The sequence below is a fragment of the Agelaius tricolor genome, unplaced genomic scaffold (genome assembly GCF_023055355.1).
Source record: "Agelaius tricolor isolate 1412-34295 unplaced genomic scaffold, bAgeTri1.0.p SCAF_6, whole genome shotgun sequence".
Lineage (NCBI taxonomy): Eukaryota > Metazoa > Chordata > Aves > Passeriformes > Icteridae > Agelaius > Agelaius tricolor.
In genome coordinates this window covers 44,441,743-44,467,706 of record NW_027269266.1, presented here as the reverse complement: position 1 = coordinate 44,467,706, position 25,964 = coordinate 44,441,743, and the positions used below count along the sequence as shown (strand labels likewise).

Below are 25,964 nucleotides of genomic sequence, written 5' to 3'. Positions count from 1 at the left end.
GTGCATCCAGCCTTTCCCTCCCCCTGTCCCTTGTGGCGTGGTACGGCCGGCGAGAGGCCAGGACGGCCGGGCGCGTGCGGTGCCGTCGTTGCCGACCCGGCGGTCGGTCAGGGGGGACCCGTCGGGATCCCGCTCCTTCGCCCACACCGAGGGGCGCAGCCGCGCTTCCCCGCAGCGGCTCCCGGCGCCCCGGGAACTACTATCATGGACAGGACCGCCGTGGCCAAGATGGGAGCGGTGGCGAGCGCCAGCGTGTGCGCGCTGGTGGGCGGGGTGGTGCTGGCGCAGTACATCTTCACCATGAAGAAGAAGACGGGTAAGAAGACCAAGATCATCGAGATGGTACGTGGTAAGAGGCCGAGAGCCCCTCGGCCCCCGCACGCACGCCCTTCTCCTGTCCTTCCTCTCCTGCGGCCGGCGGCTCCCTACGGCCGCTCCCGCGGAGCCAGGCGGGTATCCCGAGGGGGTAACTGGAGGGGCAGAGGGGGGACCTTGAGCTCAGTTTGGGATTTCTGTAAGGACGGGCGCTGGAGGCTGTCCTTCCAGCTCAGCTGTTCCTTCCAGCTCAGCGTGACCTACTAGCACGGAAAAGGTGCGTGTGGAAAGGGTCTGTGCCGTCCTGCCCTGCCCTGTCCGGCCCGTATATACTTGTAGGATACATACGTACCCGTGGGTCTTGGTGGTAATTTACAAGCCTGCTCGCAATTAGTTTAAAAGAAAACTGGACACGCACACAACACGTGTTCAACCATCTGTTGAAACTGGGAAGCACAGTCTGTTCACGGCTACTATAAAAGGAAGATGGAGCTCGCTCTCTCTAGCTGCCCTTGTTAGACTTGTTGTTTAGGAAATTATTTAAATATCTGCTTGTTAATAATTGGGTCGTAGAAGATCTTAGTTTGGACAACGGGATGATTATGTGGAAGTCCTTCAGATTTTGTGATTTGGACACCGCCGTACCGAAGAACTGAACTGAAATCGTCAAGGCACTTGATGTTAGCTATTGGGTGTTTTGTGATCTCCCCTGCAGAATTTTACTGAAAGCTCTGATGAATTTTTATAATTACACGTGGAAACAGATTTTAGAAAGAGCTAGGATTCTGTATGTAAATTGTGAGCTGCCTAAGTGCTCGCTTGGCCGCACATTGCCATGCTTGCCAGTGGAATTCATGCAGGGCAGTTTGTGATAACGTGGGTCCAAAGAAGAATTCTACTTGGAGTTTTTGATAATTGTAGATGCATCACTTACTGTTGAAAAAAATACTGTTTCTAGTCAACAGTCATGTCATCTGACAATTTGGAGGGGAATGACTTGGTTTTTAGTTTCTCCAAGCACAGTTCCAACGGCTTGTGGGAGAGCAGAAAGTTTGGATTGCCACTTTATCTAGCAAACATCCTTAGTTCTAAAGATGCAGGTCTTCTTTCTTAAGTACTATTTTTAGTGGACACATGTATTCAGGCTGTGCAATTTCTTTGAAATAAGTGAAATAGTTATGTAAACTTCATACCAAGAAGTTGAGTTTGTCAAGTATAGGCAAAAATGTGTACATGCATTTTATTTGAATATGCTGCATTCTGAAGAACTTTCTTTTATCCACCAATGCAGATTTGATTCAATGTTTGTCTTTTACAAGACACTGTATCAGTTTTATTTTATGACAAGGGGGACCTTTCTTGAGCTGTGGAGGAGAAAATGCTGTTTCCAGTCTGTAACTTAGTGTAATTTACGATGGTGGTAAGAAACAATACTGCCTTATTGAAATGTATTTTCTTCCAATAGCAGGCTGGTCTTCTGTGTCAGATTAAAATTATGGGCTCATTCTTGTATTTTCAGCAGATTTTTTGGTTCAAATTTTCTTTGGGAGGCATTTACACTGTAGTTTTATATCCACATTAGACTCAGAATTACCTTGATGTATAACTTTTATTAAAAGCAGTAGGGAGCAGGCCTATTACATCTTAGTTATGTGAATGGAATATTATTTCCTTATAATTAACTACAGCAATTTTTTTTTCTTAGTCAAAATAAAGTTAGATGAGTATAAAACCCAAGTATAAGTAAAAAACAAATACAGCTTTAAGTGCTAAAAAGACAGGAACTTTTACAAATCAAAGAGAACATCTATAACAGAAGTTAATATCAAGGATTATGATGCCAAGAAGAAATGTTGTGAAGAAAAGTGGAAAGGATTCTCAAGCATTGTGGGAAAGAGTAACCCTCTTTCCTTGCTGAATAATGAAATCAAGTAATTCTTAAATATCTAGCTCACATTTCAGTAGATTAATTCCTTAAGCACACCAATTAGCCTGAGAGACAAATTTAAGCTTAATGGAGACATTTTAAAATTGCTTCATCTTATTTGATAAAAAAGGCTTAAACTTATAATTAAAATGTGTCTTCACCCACAGTGTGTAGTTTGCAAACAGGGAGTTTCCCTTAGGCACTCATGAATATAGACAGAGTTACTTCAGCTCCACTTCTGAAGTAACAGAGGCATTAATAGTAATGGTCACATGAAGTTTCACTCTGTGTGGTAAGAAACAACCATCTCTCCAAGCCTTGTTGCATAGCCACGTTGCCAATTTTGTGAAACTGTACAAGTGTTTACACAGTCAGGTGAAAGCAAAAGTTAGCTACAAGGTTGCTTACTGTAATTTAAAGAGATTGTTAACAATTAATTAGATTTTCAGAGTAACTTTCTAGAAAATGTTTCCAGGCTATTTTAGAAAGAGATGAAACCTTACAGCAGTATTCAGTCTTTTGGATTTTTCAAGCCACAGACAAGTCTGCAATTAAGTTGTGTATTCCTATAAAGCAAATAGTTGTATTGCCAATAGACTTCAATTTTTGATTGAATACTTTTTGCTGAGCTTTTGATCAGCTCGGCAGAAAACCAGTGTCCACAAACTAGAGTGAAAAACATTGCCTAAATATTTCAGAAATGTTCACATGTAAGCAGTAGCCCAAATTAATTAAGATATGCACTTAACATAAGAAAAAACTTCTTCAAGGAGTAACAGTATATTTTGTTGTCTGTTTCATAAATAAATTTGTTAAAATCTTGGGGGTTTTTTCAGCAGCTTGTTCCTCACTCTTTGGTTTTGGAGCTTTTAATTTTTTTTTTTCTGTTAGAATAAGAAACGCAATAGAGCTTGTTGAAAACAGAATAGGAGAGTACCTTAAACTGAGACTTCCTCTCTCAGGTTTGTTTCCCAGAAAACTGGACAAATGTGTAGTTACATTTGTCCATTTCTCCAATCTGCCCCTGAAGTGAGAGGTGTAATTACATGAAAAAGAGACTTTGGATCAAAGTTCAGCAACAACAAATTAAACTCAGCTTTAAAGCAGAGTCTCAGTTTACAGGAAACATTTCACCCACTCAACTGTCTCTGGACAGTGCACTTTTTATTGTGTTAAAGGGAAGAAATACGTGGATATTTGCAGTAGTAATGTTTACCTGGAGGGAAATAAGGAAATTAATAAGAAGCAAGGTAACTGCTATCTATCTACTTGCTTAAGAAATAAAGGAACATATTCTGTGAGTATAACTGTTAGAGGCATTGGGAGGTGTATTTTTTAATTATTATTGTTTTCTTTTACCTGGCAGTCTCTGGTGAGACTGTTCTTGTTTCATAGGGCATAAGAGCATTTGTGCCAGAGATGAAGATACAACTGGCAGCAATCACACACCACTTCTTTATTCTGGTCTTGTTGCTGGTAACTAGTTGTTATAGTAACTGTGACGTTACTCTGGCAGGTTGACCTCCCAGCAGAGTAAAAAGCAGAGGAGTGTGTAATGTGTAGCATACGTATTCAGGAGTCTAAGTGGTTGGTATTTGCAACTCCTTCATGTGCTTATGCCTCTACTGAAGAGCTGAAGAAGGGTTTGAGTCTGAGTAAACTGGAATCACTAAAAGGGGAATGGAAGGAAGATGGACTCCCTCTAATGAAGCCTTTGCAGGACACTGTCACTATCTGGATGTGCTCAAGAGCCATGCAGTGATATGATCCATTTGGGAATAATATTGTTCAAAAAGAATGGTGCTGTGATATATATGAAGTAGTGAAAGAACTCCTGAGACCTAATACCATTCTACCTATCGACATGTGACTGAGAGCCCTTACATTACTAGAGTATTAGAATAATTTTTAGATTATTGTTAACATTTTAAAACCAAGTTAAAGTTGACATGAGTACTGGAGATGCTATATAACCATTCCTATAAACCTTGGGTTTTGTTTAGACTGTATTCCTCAATAGAAAAATCAACTGGCAGTGGTAGACACCAATTACTAAAACAAGGTTGTTTTGCCCACACGCTGTTTGCAGAGATAATCATAATATATATTATCTAGATAATACATGATACCAGGCTGCCTAATGTCAGCCTCTGTGCATCATATTAGTCACCTAACATGTGGCTTGTAAAGCAAGTTTTCACAGGGCAGGAAAAACTCTAAGGACATTGCATGTTGATACAACTTGGGTACTAGTAACAGGTTTCATTCTCACTGTAATATAATTCAGTTGGCAATTTAGGAAATTTGTATCCCAGGAGAATGAAAATTGACTGAATTCAATTGTTTTCTCCTCTCATTGTCAAAATTATGTACATATTAATATTTTACTTCATTTAGTATAGTAAACTGATCCTACAATGCAGCCATCTGTTTCAGAAGTAGGTTTTAATTTTCTGAAATTGCTCCTGCCTGTGTTGGGTTTTTTTTTAATTCAGTAGGTCTTGAAACCTACATTCTTACAAGGGATGGGTGTGGGAAAATTAATTAAATCTATAATTCTGCATTAGTTTCTTTAGAAATCATTTATGCAAATTATAACAGTTATCAAAAACATAGTGATGATCTGTACATGAAAACTGAGTTCCAAGTAGTCAGTGTAGACATGTCAGGATACAATATAGATTGTAGGTTTAGACTCAGAAGAGCTTTTTTTGCTGCTTTCTTTTATCTTTTGTATAAAGTCTTTCTCCAAGACAGAAAAGCAATCTTTCAATTACTCATTCTCCTCTGAAATACATTTACCTTTTAATAAATGCTTGCTATGTGTTAAGTCATATTTTTTCTCCTGTTTGTGATAACTCGTTTTTACCAGTTGACCTATGGCATCTGTTCTATTAAACTCTTTTACAGCTTAAATATGTAAGTCTTAAACATGTTTACCTTTAACTGTCAAACAATATAAGCAGTAATAAGGGATTTTTTAGTTTTTAGCCTGAATACGCATATCATCACAAATCTGTTCATATTATGAATTAAAGTTACGTAGCATTCCAGTCATACTTTCAGTCTTGAGTTAACAAGAACTACCAGCTTTTATAGAAACTATCTGAACTGATTAATATAAGAGACCTAGGGTATGGATCCATGCATTTATAAGGAGGCGAATACTAGCGGTGAATTCAATAGTAGTGTACCTGTAAATTTAAAAACATCCCAATTTGTGAAGTCTGGATTGGAAACTTGCAAAATGCCTGAACTTTTCAACTCCTTTCTTTAAAAGAAACCAAACAAACAAACAAAAAACCACAAAAAAAGCCCCACCACAGCTGCCATTTACCTTGTATTTTCACTGGCATGAAGTACATCATACCGGCAAAATACGTATTCATTTCTGTGTTGGCTAGTTCAAGCCATCAGCCACCACTCTTCCCTCCATGTGTGCATACACAAATGTATTTTTTGCAAGTGGAATACAGTGTACACTTCACCTCCTGCAAAGGGTTATTACTGGAGAGAGGAAAAATACTAGAAGAGAAGCATACTTAGCTTTTGTTGGCGTATTTTGGTGCGTTTGTCAGAGAGTAATTAATTTATTTTCACGGCGGCAGGTCGGGCTGGTCGAGCTGCAGCAGACGGCTCGGAGCAGCAGGTGGCGCTGGCAGGAGCCGTGTGTGAGGCGGTGGCCGCTGCTGGGGAAGGAGCCTGTCCCTGCAGGGAGTCCTGGCCCTCAGCGCGGCCTTTTCCCGGCCACTGCCTCGCCCGCTCAGGCGCGTTCAGCCGGGCTGCTCTCACTGCACCGGGAGGAACCTGTCCCTGCAGGGAATCCTGGCCCTCGGTGGGGCCTTTTCCCGGCCACTGCCCGCTGCGCTCAGACCCGTTCAGCCAGACTGCTCCCACTGCACCGGGCACACAGCAGCAGCAACCTCTCTGCTGCCGGCCAGTGCTCAGCGCCGAAATCAGGCTAAGCACAGCTGAGAGGCAGGAACACCTCACAGCTATTTCCTGGCTTCCTTTCCTAACCACAGCACAGGGATAGAAGGCCAGATAAAACTGGGCAAGAGAGTCGTTTATATTGTCATGGAGGGTGTGTGAAACAAAAGCGAGGGTGTGAAGTCTAACTGGCCTTCTTGCAGTCACTGTGCAGCAGTCGATCTGCAGCAACTGCTTCTTCCTGGGGCACAGTCTTCATCCAGCTCTTATCTTGACCAGTTGCTGGATGTCAGTCTCTTTCTCCCATCCAAAAGTCATCAATCACCAAGGGTCAGCTGCTGTAAAACATCAGAGAACTTACGACTTCAGTAAGCAACATTTTAGTTCAGTGGCTATCATGCAGCAGCTTGACGGGCAATGTGCCATTAGATTGGAATCTGGGGCTGTTTGTTAGTCAACTTTTTAATAGGTTATTTATGGGGAGCTTCTGATGGTTCAAGAAAAAAAAAAATCAGTGTCCATTAAAAGTCCACAGAATTTTTTAAATTTGCCTAATCAAGAATGCTTTGTATAAATGCCAAAAAAAAAAAAAAAGAGAAGGCATTTTTCAGCACACAGGTCAAAAAAGACACCATATTTAAATACTAAAAGTAACTATAATACTTCCATTCACTAATAGCTCAAAATAATAGAGAATTGCACTGACTTACCTCAGAAGATAATTACAAAAATAATTTTAAACAACATTTCTCTAAATTATAGCAATAATATCTATTGCTGGAAGGAAATGTGGCTCCTACTTTCATATATATAGATATTTTTAAAATATAATTATTTAATTTATTTTATTTTATTTTAAAAGGTCTGGGGTAAAGCCCAGACTTGGATAATTGTCTGAATACAGACTTTCAGACTTCCTGAGCTGGGTTTGCCACCAAAAAAATTCCTGTTCAAATGTGCTTGTTCCTACTTGTTTCCCACTCATTAACTGTCATTTCCTTCCTGCACTCCTTTATAAAGATTTGTTTGTCTGCTCTGCAAATTGGATCACTGAAATAATCCTAGTTTAATTGTGGTTTAGTTTGTTTTTTTTACCTAGGAGTTAAAATGACAGAATCAATACCACTGAAATGTTCCATTAATCTTGTTCCCTTAAAGCTTTCCCTCTTTGTCAGAAACTTACTAATTATCAGACCAAAAATGTGATTTTTTTCACTCAGCAGCTATTATGGCAACACTTACTATTATCAGCTGCATGTGCCTTTGCAGTGAGTATCACTGATGGGTAAGCCTCAGTTTGGTCTGCACATTGCCATGGAAAAATCATACATGAAACTGAAGGGTAGGAATTAGCACAAAGCAGTAGCACTCTCGGTACTTTGGCAATAGCAGGGTGCAAAGAATAGTAGTGGCAGTATTGGTTTTGAACACTTCCAGAAGGCAAGTGCACAGAGATACAAGAAATGTGGCATCCAGCATCTTTGAATGGATCCAGCAGTGAGAAACACCCATAAAACAAGGAGATGTGGAGTCAAAACAATCCTTCATGCCTCAAGTCATGATGCTTCTGCCTGTTACCTTTAAAAGGAGTGTTTGGTAGTTGTATTTCATCTTTTGATTTAATGGAATTTTTTTTCAAGAACTTTAAAAAAGAGTTTGTAATCAAAGAGAACATAACAGTTAAAAACTTCATTAGTATCAATGTGTAATTTAATTGGAATATTACATTAGCACTTAATTCTTCCATGCAGTGTCTGGTAATGGATTGTAGATTAAACTTTGTCCTGCTGACTTTGCTTTCAAACTGAGTCCCACAACTCCACTATTCAAGGGTCAGAGTTTATTTGATCTAGATACAGGATTCTTAGGCTTAGTGAAAAAAAATCTAAGCTGATTTTTTTTTTCTTAGAAGCAGATAAGAGAAAAAGAGAATCAGCAGCAACTGCTTCAGTCCAAGCCTTGGCCTTAATGCAAATTCCATTCTAGTTAGTGTTACATGGGAAGCTTCTAGGGAAACAGGCATTTGTTTAAGTTCTTTCAATGCATGTCCATGTAGATATATACAGGATATTTAATTATAAAAGGTATACATGTGAATGTACAGTTTGGGGGGAAAATAGTATGTCTCATCAAAATGACCTTATTATGCAAGGTGAGCTTTTGCATACTTGATAGCTAATTAAGAATCAATGATTTGTAAATGTACCACAGTATATTTACATACTGCCAGTAATTAGAATTCTACACTGTTTGCCTAGGTATTTTGAAAAGGATTATTTGCACCAGAAGCCTCACCTGTAAGCATTCTTTAAGAAAGCATTAGATTCATTCTGTGTAATGTAGGGAAATGGATCTTTTGGATGGGCAGACTCCAACATACTCCACAGCAGTATTAAAGGAAAATGAGAGTACCACTCAAATAAAAAAAATTCTTTTTTTTCAAAAATTATTATCTGTGTGCTCGGAAGAAGAACTGGCAAGAAAAAGGAAGGATGGAGTTAAAACTAGGGCCTTTTCCAGTTCTAGTTTATTCCATGTAAGGTAGAGAAACCAGAACTGGTTTTGGTATTTAAGCTCCAAGTTCATAATGGATTTATAAAGATTTTATCCAGAAAGCTCTGGTAAGAATAGTGAAATGTATGTATGAAGGCCAAGAAAAAAATCCTCCATATTCTTCTACCAAGCAATGAAAGGATGTTACAACCTTGAATTCTTCTTTCAATCCTGGTGCTTTAGAAGCTATTTTTAAAAATTAAGTGTAATGTGATATATTGTATTGATCTGAACTTGCTTACATTTAGAATATTTTTATATTCTTTTTTTTCACAAGGGCAGGAGAGAAGCAATGATGATTAAAAAATCCATCAGTTTAAATTTGGATACGTAGTTGTGGTATTTCCAAGATTATCATTAGAAATGTCTGAAGATCTCTTCATCATTTCCAGATACTTACTGATAACTAACTAGTACATACCTTTTCTTTTAGCCTGCCAGTTATAGAGGTTAAATCTCTCCACAATGAGGGAATGGCAGCTAAGCACAAAGATTAATATACAATCAGAGAAAAAAATGCCTATCCTGACTTGCATTCATTCACCCCAGAACTGTTCTGTATGTTTTGTACCTCCTGAATTCTCTTGGACTAAATTCTTGCCCAAACTCGTAATTGACAGGATTACAGGAAATACTGGAAATGTAGACCCTAGTTATTATTAGTTCTTCATTTTCTTTTAAGATCCAAAATGTCTGTTGATCTATCACAAACAGAAATCTCTTCTTTTAGAATGATTTTGTAATCGCAAGAAGAAGCTGCATAAGGGACAATGATGCTGCAATATTTTTTATTCTATCATCAGAGAAATGTATTAAACAGAAGAAAAAAAGCTTAAGGATTTGTTTTAGTGTGTGTGTTGACATTAAGCTTTCGGTACAGCCATAAATGATCAACTATTAGATGATCACCAGTTTTCCCATGAACTGTAAAAAACCTGGATCTCTTGATCAAATCAAGAAAATCTCTATTAAAAGATATAGAGATTTTAATATCACAAGTATGTCTTGTGATACCATTCAGGTTAAGAGCCTCACCTTCTTAGCATGTCCCATCTCTGGATTTGTCACAATTTGTTGAATTCAGTCTTTAATATGTTCTTAGCATTTTTTCATAACATGTGCTGTTCAAGCTCTTTCTTTTTAGAATTGCTTACACTCCTCACAAGTGATCTCTATGACAGACACACACTTTCATATACAAATCATAGTTCTTTGCATCATACCAACTGTAAACATGGCTGCCATGGGTTTTTACACCAAACCCGTACTGCAAAGATAAGTGGTATCCAAAATTCCTGCAAGCAACCTTCTAAACCTTTATGTACCCCAGCTTCATCAAACTGACCATTGATCTTACTTTCCTTGTAATTGTCACAGATATAAAAAGTTATTCCTGGAGCCATTATGCTGCTCATTAACTCAATTCACTAGGGCATGAATAATAATCATGTTTGAGTACAGTAGGGTTGTATTGGTTCCTTTCTTCTGCTTGGTCCTGGTACTTGAGTACCAAAGTTCAGGTACCTTTCCCTGTCTCATGAGGTTATATCAAGTAGGCTGTTTTGGAAAATATGTACTAAGTAAACTTAGTACAAAAGCAAAATTAGGCAACAAATACAGTTCTTTAATGTTTAAAATGGATCCCTACAATAAAGCAAGGTATTGCTCAAGTAAAGTCGAGCAACGTACTAAATATATAGGGATATATTCAAGATATATTCAAAAATTGCTCAGTTGTGGTAGAGTCACTAAACAGGAATAAAAGCTAGTAAACTCTTGAAAAGACACTAGCTAATGTTTACAACAAAGATTCAATCACTTTACACAGGATTCAGTCACCTCTAAATTTTGTAGGAAATCTAAAAAGCCATGACTTCTTTCTTGATCTTTAAAAGTTTATGTCAGTTTAGTTGAAGTATTCCATTTATTCGTTAAAGAAAAAGCTCAGCTTACTTGCTTAGGCAATATACCTGTGCTAATTCTTTCCATAAATGGATGCAACCTAGGTCACAGGTGTGGAAGGACTGGTAGAACCAGCTTTTCTTTGCTTTAGACTAAAACTTGCTTCATATTCAAGAGCATCCTCTACAAACCAAGTTCACCTAACACATGAGCATATAAAGTTGAACCTTTTCCCAGTCTTATATAAATTATAAATCATCTAGTGTTTTCAGTGTTGTTCTTTTTTTCCTCTCTCTCTTTTTCTGCATAAAATATTCTGTAGTCAAGATATGGCCCTCAGCCAGAGAGAAAATGCTAAAATAGAATCTATCTGTTGAAATAACTACACCTCTTTAGTTTGTGGTTCTTAAAATGTATTGAAATGACCTTCCATATTTCAAGAGTAGAAATGTCATGCTGGAGTTTATTTCTCTCTCTGTAAAAAATCAGTGTTCATTTTAACTCCTCTTTTACCAGACATTAAACACTGTAAACAAAATGCTCATCAGGATCAAATCAGCAGTAATAGAATGTGGTTAGTAGGAGCTGTGGTAATTAAAGTGTTGTACACAAAGATTTCTTGGAGTTGCAAAGACAGTCTTGTTTTGTAGCTGAGAAGTTTCATGTATGGCATTTTCATTAGAGTGAAAGTACACTGTTGATAAAGATAGTGTAGATGTTTTTCTAAGAATTAGGTGTTGGCTGTATTAATGTTTACAGAAATTTTGCTCATGCCATTTTCTAGGGCTTTCACTGAGACTGTAATAGTTCATGTAGAATGCTTTCCAATTAGTCTGGTGTACGAAAAACAGTCTGTAAGAGTTGGACTTAATTTCTGTAACTCCTTTTTTTTTTTAATTTTGAAAAAAATTAATAAAATAAATTTTTAAAAAAATATCTTGTTTTTGTTTCCCCAGCTTTCTGAAAAGGAAACTAGCTTTCTTTAGATTCTTGACAGCTCAAAGGCAGGTTCTTTGCAAACTGAATGTATCAAGTGATGTCTTACCTGAACTACATGAATCATCTAGCAATAGTATTTTACGTCATTGTTTGTAACATTTTTTTTTAACATTGGAAATCTAGCAGGGACATAAAATCCTTTTTTTTTGTGCAAATAATTCATATTTATTCAAGACACTGCGCTATACATATGTTTCCCAAATATGATTATAAAAATATTAATGAAAAGCATGCTGTCTATATAAAATACTATGAAGGGTAAAATTCTCTGAATGTTACCTGTTACAACAGTGTACAAATGCTATAACAAGTAGTTTAGTGCTAGCTATGAATCCTGGCAATACCAATGCCAGGTAAGTTCAATTTACTGTATACACTCATAGCAGGGATTATGTTATATTTTGAACATATCTTTCAAACTCTTTCACTGCTTCAGGTTACAGCAGACTTTAACATGTACATTTCAGGGGATCTTGGTCAATTCTAAGAGGATAAGTGTTGAGTCAAGTTGCATGTTTTGTATTAGCTCAAGTATTCAGTTGTTTTGTTGGCTCAAAAACAGAGAACACCTCTGAAAACAAAATGAAAGTGCACATGTAGGTCAGATACACTGAGGAATCCTGATAGACTACCTAGTAGCCTACAGTTGGAATGCAGACACAAAACATATGGATCTACTCTATCGTTCAGAAAGTCTGTTGTTTTGTTTGTTTTTTTAGTGTAGAAAGCACACCAGATATTTTCATAACTAATGAATTTCTAGAGCCCTGCTATTGTTGGGGGTTTTTTTATAGCGTTACAGGTTTTGTACATGCTACACTTGTAACCTGCCCTTGCTTCAGCTCTGACAATTACACTGGTCACATTAGTGGCCATGTATGAATTGGCCTGATGTTGGTGGTTAGTCCTGGCATCCTGAAACAGGGATCATAAACCTGAGGTTGAACATGAGTTACGGGGTAGTAATAGAGAAGCTTGCAATGCTGCTATAGCAATAGTCAGCTTTGCGTGACACTAGCATTTACACAACTTCAAAATGTAAAATACAATTAGACAATAGGTCTTTCATCCCCTCACTCTAGAAAACATTTCTTTATAATCCATCTTCTGTCACCTAGTTATGGTCTTTGATCAGGCAGCATGCCTAATGACAAACTTCTAAAACTATGTGGAGTTGCCTTGGCTCTCAAAAATCCTGACAAACAAGGCTCCTTGATTTCCTGTTTCAGTATCACACAGATAATTACAGCCAAAACAAAGATTCATTAATTCATTTGCTCCTTCGACATGAATAAATGTGTGCTGCCTAGTAAATCTTAATGAAACCATGTCAATGAAGCTCTAAGAAATTTGTGGCGCTGTGCAATGGGAAATCCTAAAATACTTGGAAAGATTTTGTAAAAGGGCTAAAAAATAACAAAGTAGTAAACTTCTGCTTTGAACAACAACTGCCTTCCTCTATTAGAGCAGCCCAAATTTGCCTGCTGCATCCATGAAAGCTGTTCATTCAGTGAAGGTCAAAGGTTTTGTTGTTGGTGAACCAGCTGATGGATCTGTAAGCCCGTCGGGCTGTACTGCTGAGCATAACAAACTGCTGTGCAGTGCTGACGTGCGTCACAGGACCCTGGGGTTTTGCACGGGGATTAGTCAGGCTGTATTTGGAAACGCCCTCAACTGCACCCTGTGCTGCTATATTAGTGTGTCTCAAGCAAGAGGAATTTTCTTTTGCTTCTGCAGCTGCTCCTGCAAAACCCTCTGGTAAGTGTGCACAGCTTCTGTCAGCAGTGTTGACTGTCTTCTTGCCTGTGTTTTTAAGCCAAGGTTATGAGCTGAGGGCTTACTTACAGTTGTTAATTGTGACTGTGAAAAAACCTAAAAAACTGTATTTTTAAATTAAAAATTTGATAGCACAGAATGAGCAACAGCATCAAAGGAATAAATATACTTAGTGGTTTTCATTGAATAGCTTAAATGTTCCTCTACTTCTAACTATGTGTCAGACTATTCTGAAGTCTTGGTATTTTCACAGTGATGTCGCTATGTACCATGCATGTTGGCTTTTATTTTATACAGCAGGAATAGAAAGACCACATAATATAGCAGACCAATTCTTAAAAGGATTTGGTTGGTTTTTGTTGGCAGCCTGCATGCAAGCCCTGCATCTCTGGACTCTGCTTGCCACCTATGCTGTTGCAGTAGGACAAAATCAAGGACAGAAGAATCAGGAGTGCCCTAAGCTCAACGCACAGGTACTCTCCTTTAAAAACACAAGAGGAAATGCTGTTGTCATGTTTTCTGTGAAAGCGCTCTCTTCAGATTTTTATAAAGTTTTTTTTTTTCCAAATTCAGTATCAGAATCCAGCATATTAAGTATAAAAATATGTAAATAAACACAGTAAACCAGGAAAAATTGTTTTTAGTGTGCATCCTATTCCATGTCTTAAAATAGCTTAACCAATGAACCCATTTTCAGTTATTTCATACAACCTGTGCTGGGTATCTAGTTTTACAGCATGTTATCAAGGAACTGTGAAGATACTTAGTGTTCTGTTGTTTTATTCTCATAATAATTACTTTTTAACTAAGTAGTCCTAAGGCTATTTCTTGGCAGAACTACTAAAATAGTAATTTGGTAATTACAAGTTACTAAGGATTTCTTACCATATTTGAGCTTGCATCATCTGAATATAACATGTATTATGGTTTTGGGAGTTATAAATTAGTGAGTCTCTGTCCTAAGCTCAGATTATGCTAGAAGAGTGCACCATAACTAGTGAAGTTCTCCTGACTACCTGCACATAATGGAGTGATTGATGTGATTACACCCATGTCCAGTACCTTTTGATGTTCCTGTCTAAAATATAAGCCTACTAACAGCTGGAGCAGCTAAGAGGGACCTCTGTTGCACTCATGGGCCAGAATTCAAATTGTCTGAATTATAGGCAGTCTTGCTTTATACATGAGCATAAGCATATGGAGGAAAAGATTCTCACAGTGTCATTCTGTAGATTTTGTTATAGCTCCCCAGTTTCTTGCAACTCAAATGTTGCAAGCAGCAGAAATTACATAGAGAAGCTTGCATGCTTTCAGAAGGTTTTTAAGCTTTGTTTGGTAGAGCAAGTCATGTTCTGTAATAATAGAAAGAAAAAAAAAAGGATTGGAAAATAACATGTAAATTAAGGAATGTACACTATTTCTTTATATTTTTACCAAACCTTTTCTTTCTTCCACCAAGAACACCAAAACCAGTTTTCTGTAGCTTCTGGGTATCAAATTTCACAGCTATCACTGCTGCCATGCCCTGCCTTTTTTGGTACATGTCCATAAGTGAATATATGTGATAGCTAGTCTAAGACCTTGAAACTGGGCATCTGCAGTTCCCAAAATAAATGTCATTTAGTCTTGGTTTATACTCTTGTACCTGGAAGCTGTCACCATAGATTAGAATAAAATTTACAAATAATTTTCCCCTAGCCAATTTATCACTTTGATTTCTGTTTGCCTCGCTCAGAAATAACATGGATAGCTCTCTCTCCCTGCCAGCCCACCCTTGTGTGTTCTCTCTATCAAAAGATAAAAGGTTTGAAACCTAGTCTAGTCTCAGGCAGGTTTACCAACAAAGTAGGAAAAAAGAAACTGTGTTATACTTGAAATTCACATTCTGTCAATAGCATTAGAGCTAGATCTTTATTTCGATCTTATTTGTTACCCTGTCCTTTTCATGACATTATGGTAATCTAAAATTTTGTGGAATATTTTTAATACATTTTCAAGTGTGAGAACAGTTCTTACTGTGATTCAGAATTACTGACATCTAACAAAGTACTCCATCAATCATTGAGATTTATACAGAAGTTCTCTTAAAATTTTTTCCACTTATAATCCAGGGTGTTTTCTTAGCAACGATTTGGTTTTTGGGAGGCTTCCATACTAGATGAGTCTTTATAAAATAAGAAAACTTGGTATTTGCCAAGTAGTGTAGGCTTACAGGGTATCAGTATAAAAATACTCTGCACCATTTTTTTATGTCCTTCGTCAGAGCATTACTTAGCAGACTTATGATGACAACCTCCTACAGTTTGAGTTAGTACTAGTAATATTTTAGGCTCTGTGTCTAGAGTTGGTTGTGAAATGAGCCATATCTCTATGTAGTTAAGATAGCAAGTAATTGATCAACTCATCCTTCCCTACTTAAAATAACTGACAGTGAACACAAAAGGTCACTCAGTTGTCCTTTATATGGAGTTTTTTATTAGATTTTTTTTTTCATTTTTGTGTTAATCATCAGGACTTGTTTTACTGGGTAGGGGGAGGAAAACAACTGCTGTACTTCCAACACTCAGTAGATTGAAAAATTCAGTATAATCCTAGCTCCAGAACATGACATTACTCCTTGTGGACACAATCAGTTTTTAATTTCCTGGGATCCCTATTTGGAAATATCTATGATGGCAGCTGTAAATTCACTTAGATCACTAAAATGAATGACAGGTCTTATCACCAGCTCCTGTTTTATAATCAAACTGACACAGCATGCACTTAGATACACACTGCCTCACATACTAAGACAACTTATGTACTAAGCAGCACCTGGATACATAAAAGCAGTTCTTTTGCACTTCTGTTATCCAGTTGTATATAAGAAACTTCATTTCAAAACTAGAATTCAATATGGCAAATACTTCTCTTTACTTAACCCAGCTACACAGATGCATGTCTCATGTACTAAATAGATTTGTAATTTTCAGAACTATCCTTGTGGTAAATGACCCATTCTGTGGTTTGTAGGACTGGGGGATTTCCAAACCTGCGTGAATCCATTACTGTTCATTCCTCAAGGTATGACCATAACATTCTTAGCTACAAAATAATTTCCTACATCCTTATTCCAGTTACCTGCTATCACAAACAAGCAGATAATTGTTTTCTTTTTCATAAATCCAACTAAGCTCAACTTTTAAAATAATCTTTTTCAGTTTTGTTCTTCCTTCTCTCAGAGGCTCCTAAAAATGTCAGAGACTAGAAACTAAAGTGTATTTGTGGCCAGTGTATACAGCAACCTCAAATTACCTTTGGGAGTTGCCATACATATGTTTTAAGACACACCAGGCCCTGAGCTATTCATTAGCATATAGATGCTCTTGGTAAGAAAGCAAAACTCTTCTCACACTTTTATAATATGACAGAATAAATAGGGGCACTTAAGTGATTTAACATGATGTACTTTCAGATGTCACAATGAATTTTGAATTCCTTTTCCTGTGCTTATGTAGTTTTAGCTCTGTATTTAGAAGCTCCTGGTTCTGAAAAGCTTTCTTGACTTGGTTAAGTGCTGTGGAGATTTTTGGTTGGCTGCTTCTCTATCTGTGCTCATCCCAGTCAACTGGTGCATCAGAATTTTGGGAGGTTTATGTGTGCACACTGAATTGACTGCTAGAATTTTCTTAAACAGTAAATAGAAACACTAACTTTATCAAATTGACTGAACTTTTCACCATTTACTCTTTCATCTGTCTTATCAGCTCTTTCTAACTAGAATCTGCTTTTTTCTTTGAACTGGGAAGAATGGCAAATATGCAAAAACAAAACAACAGCTAAACTGGGCAGAAGTGTAGAACATTGGAGGAGACAGTTTGCCAGAAAACTGGTGGCTGCAGTTTCAGTTTCATTTACCCAGTCCTCAGACAGTTTCATTTACTTCTACTATAATAATGATAAAGAATAAATAAAAGAATTTCTGCTTAATGTTCAGTTGCAAATATTAATACCAGGAACTAGTGATAGGAAAAGTGGCTATTTTGTCTAACCCTATTTGTTTGAGGCTTTATCAGATGTCACACTTGTAATGTAGACTTGTTTTTTCCTCTAAGAGTTCCTGTGAGAATGAAAATGCCTGGGTTATACTTGCTGCAGAAGACTTTCTCTCACCTCTAAATTAAAATACTCTTCAACCGATTTGTGTGCAAAAATGAAGAGTGTGTTAGAAATAAATTAATCTTATAAACTGATCTTGAGTATGAGTTTACAACATCAAAGCAGGAAGTTTTCATCATACTTGATATCTTAAGCAAGTTCTTGTTTGACGTGATCTACTAAAGTGTTTACCAAGATTTTTCCTCAGGTTGTTTCAGAAACTTACAAAAGGGCTCAGTCTGAAATGAAACAGTACCAAACAATCCAATTTTCCTCATCCAGTCCCTTCCTCTGTTCTCTCCATCTACCCCAACATCTGTTTAAGTTAATTATATTAGGAAATCTGTTGCTTAGTATCTAAGTAAACCAAACAATGCTTAACCACTTCTTTGAAAACCATGCATTTGGATTTCAGTGTTTGATTTTTGCATTCCAAATCTAAAAATACATATATAATTTGCTGATAGTTAAAGGAATTAGTCAATTTACAGTACAAAAATTACCAAGTCAAAGTGCTTTGTGCTTCATTATAAAGAATATTGTATATGCAGAAAAAAGTGGAAAGCTTACTTTTGTTTACCAGCACCATATAACATACAAAAGAAATAGCATAAAGCACCTTTAAGGAGTTACAGATTATTAATATTTTGTTTTGTGAAGCTAGATGTGCTGTTAATTGTGAATAAATAAATGCTTTGTAAAGGTATATCTCTAAAGATTAAGGTATATCCCTAAATATTAGTGAATTCTTTAATGGATATTTTTCAGGAATTCTATTTCTTATCAACACTCATTAGCCTTCTCAATGACTCCCAGCCTGGGAAGTAGCTGAGAGCTGGAAGTCAATCCTGATGTACTTTTCGTGGCTTTGCTGTGCTAAAAGAAGTAGTAGCAAGACACTGCAACAACACAAGGAACTCAGGGATATTGCCTTAGGAGATACCACTTTTACAGAAAATGTCTTTGCCAAAGGATCAGAAAGGAAAACCTTAATTCTTCCAATCAAAGTGAAATTAATAGAGTTTGTTTCTTTATGAGATTTATAAAGCAAAGAAGTAGTGAATACCCTGTTCAGGACAGAATTTTTGACAAGATACTGTGGTATAGGTGAAACTTTTTTGAATGGGCAGAAAAACTTGGAAATTTATCAGAGACTCATGATTAGGGTTCTAGAAGGATTTCTGTTTTCGGTTTTCAGCAGTGTCTTTGAGGATATCAGCCAGAAAGTAGCAGTAAGCACAGTGGGGATTTAGAATTATTTGTTTTACCAAAAGGTAGGAGCACTGGTGTGGAAGAAAAGATACAATCCAGAATGATTCAATATAAAATTAACATTTTGCACAAATACCCATTTCTTTCTAGGAGTCATTTTGGAGAATATTTGGTTATTTCCAACTGAATTTGAGTCATTCTCACCATATTACCGCTAAGACAGGGCATGTGTTTTAATATACATGCAAAGATGCTACCTGAAGACAAGGGCCAAAGTGGCCCTTCAGCCAAGGCCTTATCAGAGCAGAGCAGAAAGGTTTTACCCACAGTCATGGATACTGTGTTGGAAAAACAACGTGGTTCAACTGGGTGGGCCAAGACAACATCAAGAATGATCAGAGATTTAGAAAATTGTGTTCTGCAAAAGAAGATTGAAGAACACTGGGGTTTTACTTTCAGGCAGAAGGGAAAAATTTATCCAATGAGCATCTGAGAAAAAGAACACTTTTCTCCAAGTTGAATGACTTAAAATTACAGTAAGGAAGATTAGACATTAGGCAAACTTTTCTAAACATACAGGTAGTTGAGGAATGTGAGGAATATGTGAGTGGGGGGTTTGAACAAAGAGTTAGATGAGCCTCTGCTCATCTGATAAGGATGTAGCTGCAACGTTTTGCTCCCACCTGAGAACAGAGTGGACTAGAGCTGATATTTCAAGGTATGTTCGGATCCTTCTTGTGTCTGGCACACAAGTGTCTTTTCCCTTAAAAAAACATATATTTGCATACCTTAAAATGGCACCTGTTTCTTATGTCATAAACAAATTGCAATTTGACTGCAAGTTGGCTGTTACTAATGAAGAAAAGACTTGCTAGCATCAAGAGCTGGAAGAAACAGTTCTGCATGACTTACTGACAATTGGTGATATGAGAACTCTGGGTCCAGAAACTTCCTGAAATAGAATCACCCCCCCACACACCTTTTTTTTTTAATTAGCTCATTGCAGCACTGATTTCATGCTAGCTGTAAGAAAAGGAAGGTTGAAGGATCAGAATGTTAAAAATGTAATTCCTAACACTTTATCATCTCTGAAGTTTTATAAACAGAAAATAAAGTTTACTACTCATAAATGCCCGTTTAGATAGATTGCAGATTCTTTTCTTTAGAATGGGTCCATACATGATTATAAAGGAAATAAATACCTGCTACACTGGGAAATTCCTGTAAATAAATAGTTCTTCTACCGTTCTGCAAGTTTAAAGATAAACTCTTAGAGTAAACAAAGGCTTGGGGAATTGTTTGGGAAAGAATGGGGGTTTGTGGGTTTTAGGGGTTTTTTTCTTGTTTTATACCAAATTCCTCATCTATCAAAACATTCAAGAAATATACTTCATCCAAAAGGAATGCACAGAGTGATATCATGTTATTTCAAAAGTGTGCAGTGAAATAGATAATGGGAAGAATTGATGGACTAGCTAGGGAGGAGGGATTGCTGAACAGCCTTGTTGTATTGAAGTACCCAGTTGACACTAATTCAGCATTCTCAAGGAAACAATAGATGTCTTCTTTATCTCTGATACTTTAAGGGCACATTAATTGCAAAGAGAGTTAGTTTTAAGATCTACCATCTCCTAGTGACATATCTGAATCATAAGATGATCCCATATGTCCTGTTCCTACATATCTCCCTTTTTTCCTACAACTATAATGACCTTTTCTGAGTGTCAGCTTATTGAATAAAGTGATATTAGGCAAGGAAATGAAAACAGATGTTGTAAGCAAACAGAACAGTATGCAGTCATTGATTAATACATCCAGAGTATTTTCTGCTTCTTCTTACTCTTGTCTTTCTGTCCTGATCATGTCTTGATGTCACATGAAACTGTTTGTAGATGCAGAGCTTCCAGCCTGATGGACAGCAGCTGCTGCCTTGGAGGTTTTCCTCTGCAAGTGTATTTATGTCTTTGTTCTTACTCTTCATAGATGCCAGAATTTCAGAAGAAGACTGTTCATATTAAGGATCCAGCAAGAGTAGAGGAGATTATTTGTGGCCTCATCAAAGGTGGAGCTGCCAAACTTCAGGTAAAGGTGCAAAGAGTTTGGAATAAAAGCAGCTGTGAGATTGTTACTCTATGCCAAAAAATTTAAGCATAACTGTATATATGTAATAGAATTCAACCTTCAAGAAATCTCCAAAACTTAGACATGTTAACTCTTTTAATAGTCCTTGTTGATTCAAGTGTAATTCAGCCAGACACTAGTTAAGTAAATGACATACGCATAGAAGCTTAGTAATTTCAGAAACTATTCTCAGCAAAGAAATGAGAAAAACAGTTTTGTTAAAAAACCAATTACTCTTCTGGGATATGCTAGCTTCCATGACAATGGCTCAATAGAATAGGGAGGCTTCTATGACACACATGCTACTCAGCTGCAGCTATTGTTGATCGTTCAGAATTTCTAGCCATTCTTTATTTTGTTCCTCCATGTTGTAAGACAGTTTTGCTTTTTCTTTCCTTAAATAGATTATTACAGATTTTGATATGACATTAAGTAGATTTTCCTACAATGGAAAAAGATGTCCAACTTGTCATAGTGAGTACTTTTTTTTTTTAAATACAGATTGATTTGTTTGCTCCTTTTAGTTTTTCCTATATTTAATTTTATATTCAATTTATTTCCAAATGAGATTTTATATTGACTTGTTACCTAATCTGTACATTCTACTGACAAATATTCTAGTGACTGTGGTTTCTATGTGTATATATATAGTATATAAATCAAATTCTGTGTGAATTATATCAGATAAGTTGCCATTCACAATTAAAACATTAAGTTTTTAACTCTCAGATGTTAGTGGCTAAATGTGGCATGGTTGACTTTTGTTTTTCAAGAACCCATCATAGTCCTGATACCTGCAAGAACCAGATTGTAAACTCCTTAGAATTCTTGGCAATTTTATCCTTATGCTGTAGTCTTTTGGAACAAACAAGGAGAAGTGGGAAGTCTAAAACATATAGGATGCCTCAGGATGATTTTGAAAACAGTTAAATCTCAAGAAACAAAAGCTTGTAACTGACTTGTAAATCAGAGATTAAGGGAAGGGCACCTTTATACTTCTGAAGAAAAATTTTTGCTGGTTGCCGGTAAGAATGGTTCTGAGGAAACATATTGGTATGTCACCAGACATTGTCATCTGTGTCATTTACAGTGTTGTAGAGCAAAGTAAAAGAAATGTATCATCTTGTTTAACTGTCTTTTTTTTCACCCCTTTCCCAGACATCATTGATAACTCTAAGATCATCACAGATGAATGTCGGAAAAAGGTAAACAAAAAACCTACAAGTATTTGGTTTGTTGTACAGACATTTGTCATTATTCCCTGACAAGAGTGTTCTTTTGATTGCTTAGACCAAACTCCAATGTATTTTATGAAATACATTAAACATCTGATGGGTTTTTTTCCCCCTTCAGTTACTTCAGCTGAAAGAAACTTACTATGCCATTGAAATTGATCCAGCTCTCACCATTGAAGAGAAATACCCATATATGGTAGAATGGTAAGACACACCTCCTATTTTCAGATTGTACTAATATTAGATTTAGTAAGTCTCTAAAAGCAAATTAATGGCAGTATTTAGCTTGTAGCTATCACATTAACAGAATTAATCTCTTAAAGTTTTGTACAACTGGTTTTGTTTTGCTCTTAACCTGAATAAGCAAGAATTTACCATACTGGATGCTTTTTTCATCATGAAATTTAATGAAAGGTGATCTTTAGTAAGTGTTGCAGTGTGATGTAAGCAACATTCAACCCATTTTCTGTTTATATTCTAGGTACCATAAATCTCACGCACTACTCATTGAACAAGGCTTACAGAAGGACAAGTTTGCAGAAATTGTAAGAGAATCTGATGTTATGCTGAAGTAAGTTCTTTTTAATTTTAATTATATCAATCTGTTTCAGAGCATTTTCTGTAGATTCTTCCTGAGTGTTGGGGGGGAGGAAAAAAAAAAAGAAAAGAGAAATTAAAAAACCCACACATTTCCCTGAGAATGAGACACCTTAACCTTGGACCACATTGAGCTCTCCATGCTCCCATTTAATTGGTGTGTTGTATCAATCTAAATACAGACAATAATCTCAGTGTATAAAGCAGAGATCTGAAACTTTTTTTAGTCCCTTCTCTACAAGCTTAATTTCTGTAGACTTTCATCCTCTTTAAATGGCACTGGTGATCCCTTTTTTTTAAAAGCAATGTGACGTGTAACTTAATTCCTTTGAGAAACACTTGAGGAGCATGTTTCGTATGTTGTATTAAATATTGTTCTTCTATGGCTGAAGGCAAGTTTAAAAGACAGCAAAATCCTTGTCCAAAATGTGCTGTGATTTCCATCTCTTTGACAGCCCTGTAAAAACTAAATTTTGGAATACTGAAACAGGATGTTAGAATTTAAATTGGGGAAGTATTTGTTTATAACACTGACTGAATCCTTATTTTTTGTACAAAAGACAAGGACCCAGTGTCTGCCTTTTTGAAAGCTTAAGTCCATGTTGATTGAATCTTCATCCACAAGCTAAAATTCTTTCCAGAACTTTCACAATACTTTTTTTTAAAATGTAAAATTCTACCAATCTATGACTGTATGGAGAAAGCATATAGAGATAATATTATCTTGCCCCTGGAATGCTATACATAGGGTACTGCATACTAACAATCTTTCAGTAAACAAAACAATAAATGTTTAGAAGATTTAAAGACAAATTTTTTTATAGTAATGACCCTAAAGAAAGTCACATATTTAAGCAAGGAAGATTGAAAAGAGATGTACAGCCTGATAGTAGCTAGAGTGAGCTCTGATAGCTTGTTCTGGAGTACTTAGGGAGGGGAAAGTGTTTTTAAATCTTTAAAACATTATTAGATATTTTGGGGGCAGAAATTATACAGACCAATACTAAACAGCTTGATGCAAAAGTTACTTGCAAACATGCCTTGTGTTAGGTTGATGGCTCTTGCTGACCTGAAAAGGTGAAGTAAAAGAAATGCAGTAAAGTGCTCAGGAAATATCAATTATTTTCCAGAAATGATGTGATTGTCTCCTAAAAACTGGAACTTTTCTTGGCTTTCTTTATTTGAGACTTGATTTGTATTTTCATTCTGTGTTGCAGAGAAGGGTATGAGAACTTCTTTGATAAGCTCAGTGAACATAATATTCCTGTGTTCATATTTTCTGCTGGGATTGGTGACATTCTTGAGGAAGTAATCCACCAGGCTGGGGTCTACCATTCTAATGTCAAAGTGGTTTCCAATTTCATGGATTTTGATGAAAATGTACGTATGAAATAACACATTCTTCTCAAACATGTTTGATATATACCACACTATTTGTAGCATTTCGTATCTATTTATACACACTACAAGATAGATATATATAGATATATATAGAGATAGATCTATACACTCCTCCAAGCAGGGAGAATCATTGTCTGCCTGCTCCTAACTGTGCTGTCACAGCCATGACATTACTCTAAACTAATTTATGTTGTTCAACATGACAGATTATGTAGTTCAGTCTTGGCTCAACAGTAACATCACCTCTTTCATTCTCGATGCTGTCCTGCCTGAATGGTGCCAGACATAACTTCAGTGTTACTTTTTTCAATAGGGAATATTAAAAGGATTTAAAGGAGAATTGATTCATGTTTACAACAAACATGATGGTGCCTTGAAGAACACAGAGTACTTCAAACAGCTAAAAGACAACAGCAATATCATACTCCTGGGTGATTCTCAAGGAGACTTGAGTATGGCAGATGGAGTAGCAAATGTTGAGCACATTCTTAAGATTGGCTATCTCAATGATAAAGTAAGTAGCTTTACATAACCTTGTAAGCTTTGAATGAAACACTGGGAGTTAGAAACAGGTTTGTTATAATGTGGTTCAGATATCAAACCAAGTGTTTAACCTATTTGGGTTGACATTTCAAACATTTTTTCATGGATTTTTTTCTAACCCTAGTAAGCTCAGAGCCACAAGTATATATTGCCTTGGTTTTTGTAAAGAACTACTTCTAAATAGGTGTTTCCTAGAGAAGTAAAATTCAGAGGCAATGAAAATTAATTCTGTTAAATTCCTGTGGCTTCTTCTCCTTTCAGTACTAAATTGATAATTGAGAAAAATTATAATCTCACAAATAACAAATCCAGGCAGTCCCTCCTCTTTTCTTTTTACTTTTTGGGGTTTTTAAGTGACACTCAATTGATTATTTGCTAAGTTATAATGAATATCCATTTGGATTGATGGGAGAGAAAACTTCATTTTTATATTTCTCCCCGCCCTTCCAGGAATAGTTCTTCTTTCAGTATCTCTATGTGTGAGATCCTGGAATAAACATGATTATTATATCCTGGAATGCACTTTAGGTCAGGCCACTCCTACTCTGTCCTCCTGTGGAATTCACTTGTAGGGGTAATACATTATTTACATGGCTTATTCTGAGAATCTGGGAAAGATTGGGCAATATTTTAATGACAAAAACTCTTTCAATAATTAATTCTATAACTAAGGGGGTCTTTCTCTTTATCCCTTCTTGCAATTAGGTAGATGAGCTTTTGGAAAAATACATGGACTCTTATGATATTGTCTTGGTGAAAGATGAATCCCTGGAAGTTGCCAACTCCATTCTACAGAAAATCCTGTAAATTGCAGTCTCAAGTCACTCCATTTCTTCCAGGAGACAACTGGACAGAAGAGCACACATGTGCTATCTTAGATGTGTTTATTATTCATCTACAGAACTGTTTGATTTAATTTAAAACTTTTATCTTCATTTTGGTATTATGGAATATATATTGTATCAATTATCAACTACAAGCTCCTTTTACTGCTCTTACACTGTTCTTTATTGTCTCACACTCCTGTTATAACAAGATCTAAATTGGATTTATAGATGTGATAAACTGCTGCTGATGGGATACTGTGGTTCACTGTCCTTTTTAATCAGGCATTTCAGAGCAGCATTTAGAAAACGTGGCTATTTTGTAAAATTGAAGGTGTAAATGCTCTGTAAGGAGACTGCATTTGTTGCCTTTTCAAAGACATTTTGGTCTCAGCTGTACTTTGAAGGATCTTACTCATATGCTACATAATTTCACACAAAAGTTTTTCATACATATATTTTTCATCAGTAAAAATGCTTTTATTCACCCAA

At 36.5% G+C, this 25,964-nt stretch overlaps 1 protein-coding gene across 6 annotated transcripts; it reads left to right on the top strand.

The window, feature by feature from the left end:
* Nucleotides 1-61: 61 nt before the first annotated feature.
* Nucleotides 62-25,964, top strand: NT5C3A (5'-nucleotidase, cytosolic IIIA). Of its 6 annotated transcripts, none has more exons than XM_071429626.1 (10): nucleotides 62-316; nucleotides 13,769-13,875; nucleotides 20,735-20,833; nucleotides 21,277-21,346; nucleotides 22,031-22,077; nucleotides 22,226-22,311; nucleotides 22,589-22,678; nucleotides 23,922-24,084; nucleotides 24,419-24,619; nucleotides 25,354-25,964. In XM_071429626.1, exons 1-10 carry the CDS (start codon nucleotides 205-207, stop codon nucleotides 25,453-25,455), a joined length of 1,077 nt encoding a protein of 358 aa, XP_071285727.1. In that variant the 5' UTR covers nucleotides 62-204; the 3' UTR covers nucleotides 25,456-25,964. The 6 variants fall into 6 exon arrangements, with proteins under 6 accessions (XP_071285727.1, XP_071285728.1, XP_071285732.1 ...); XM_071429628.1 differs by having other exon boundaries at nucleotides 207-342; XM_071429629.1 differs by lacking the exon at nucleotides 62-316 and adding an exon at nucleotides 13,244-13,384.

Coding starts and splice junctions, on each gene's coding strand:
- NT5C3A (XM_071429626.1), top strand. CDS start 205: ATGGACAGGACCGCCGTGGCCAAGATGGGAGCGGTGGCGAGCGCCAGC. Junction 13,876..20,734: donor GCCCTAAGCTCAACGCACAG/GTACTCTCCTTT, acceptor TACTCTTCATAG/ATGCCAGAATTTCAGAAGAA. Junction 20,834..21,276: donor GTGGAGCTGCCAAACTTCAG/GTAAAGGTGCAA, acceptor TTCCTTAAATAG/ATTATTACAGATTTTGATAT.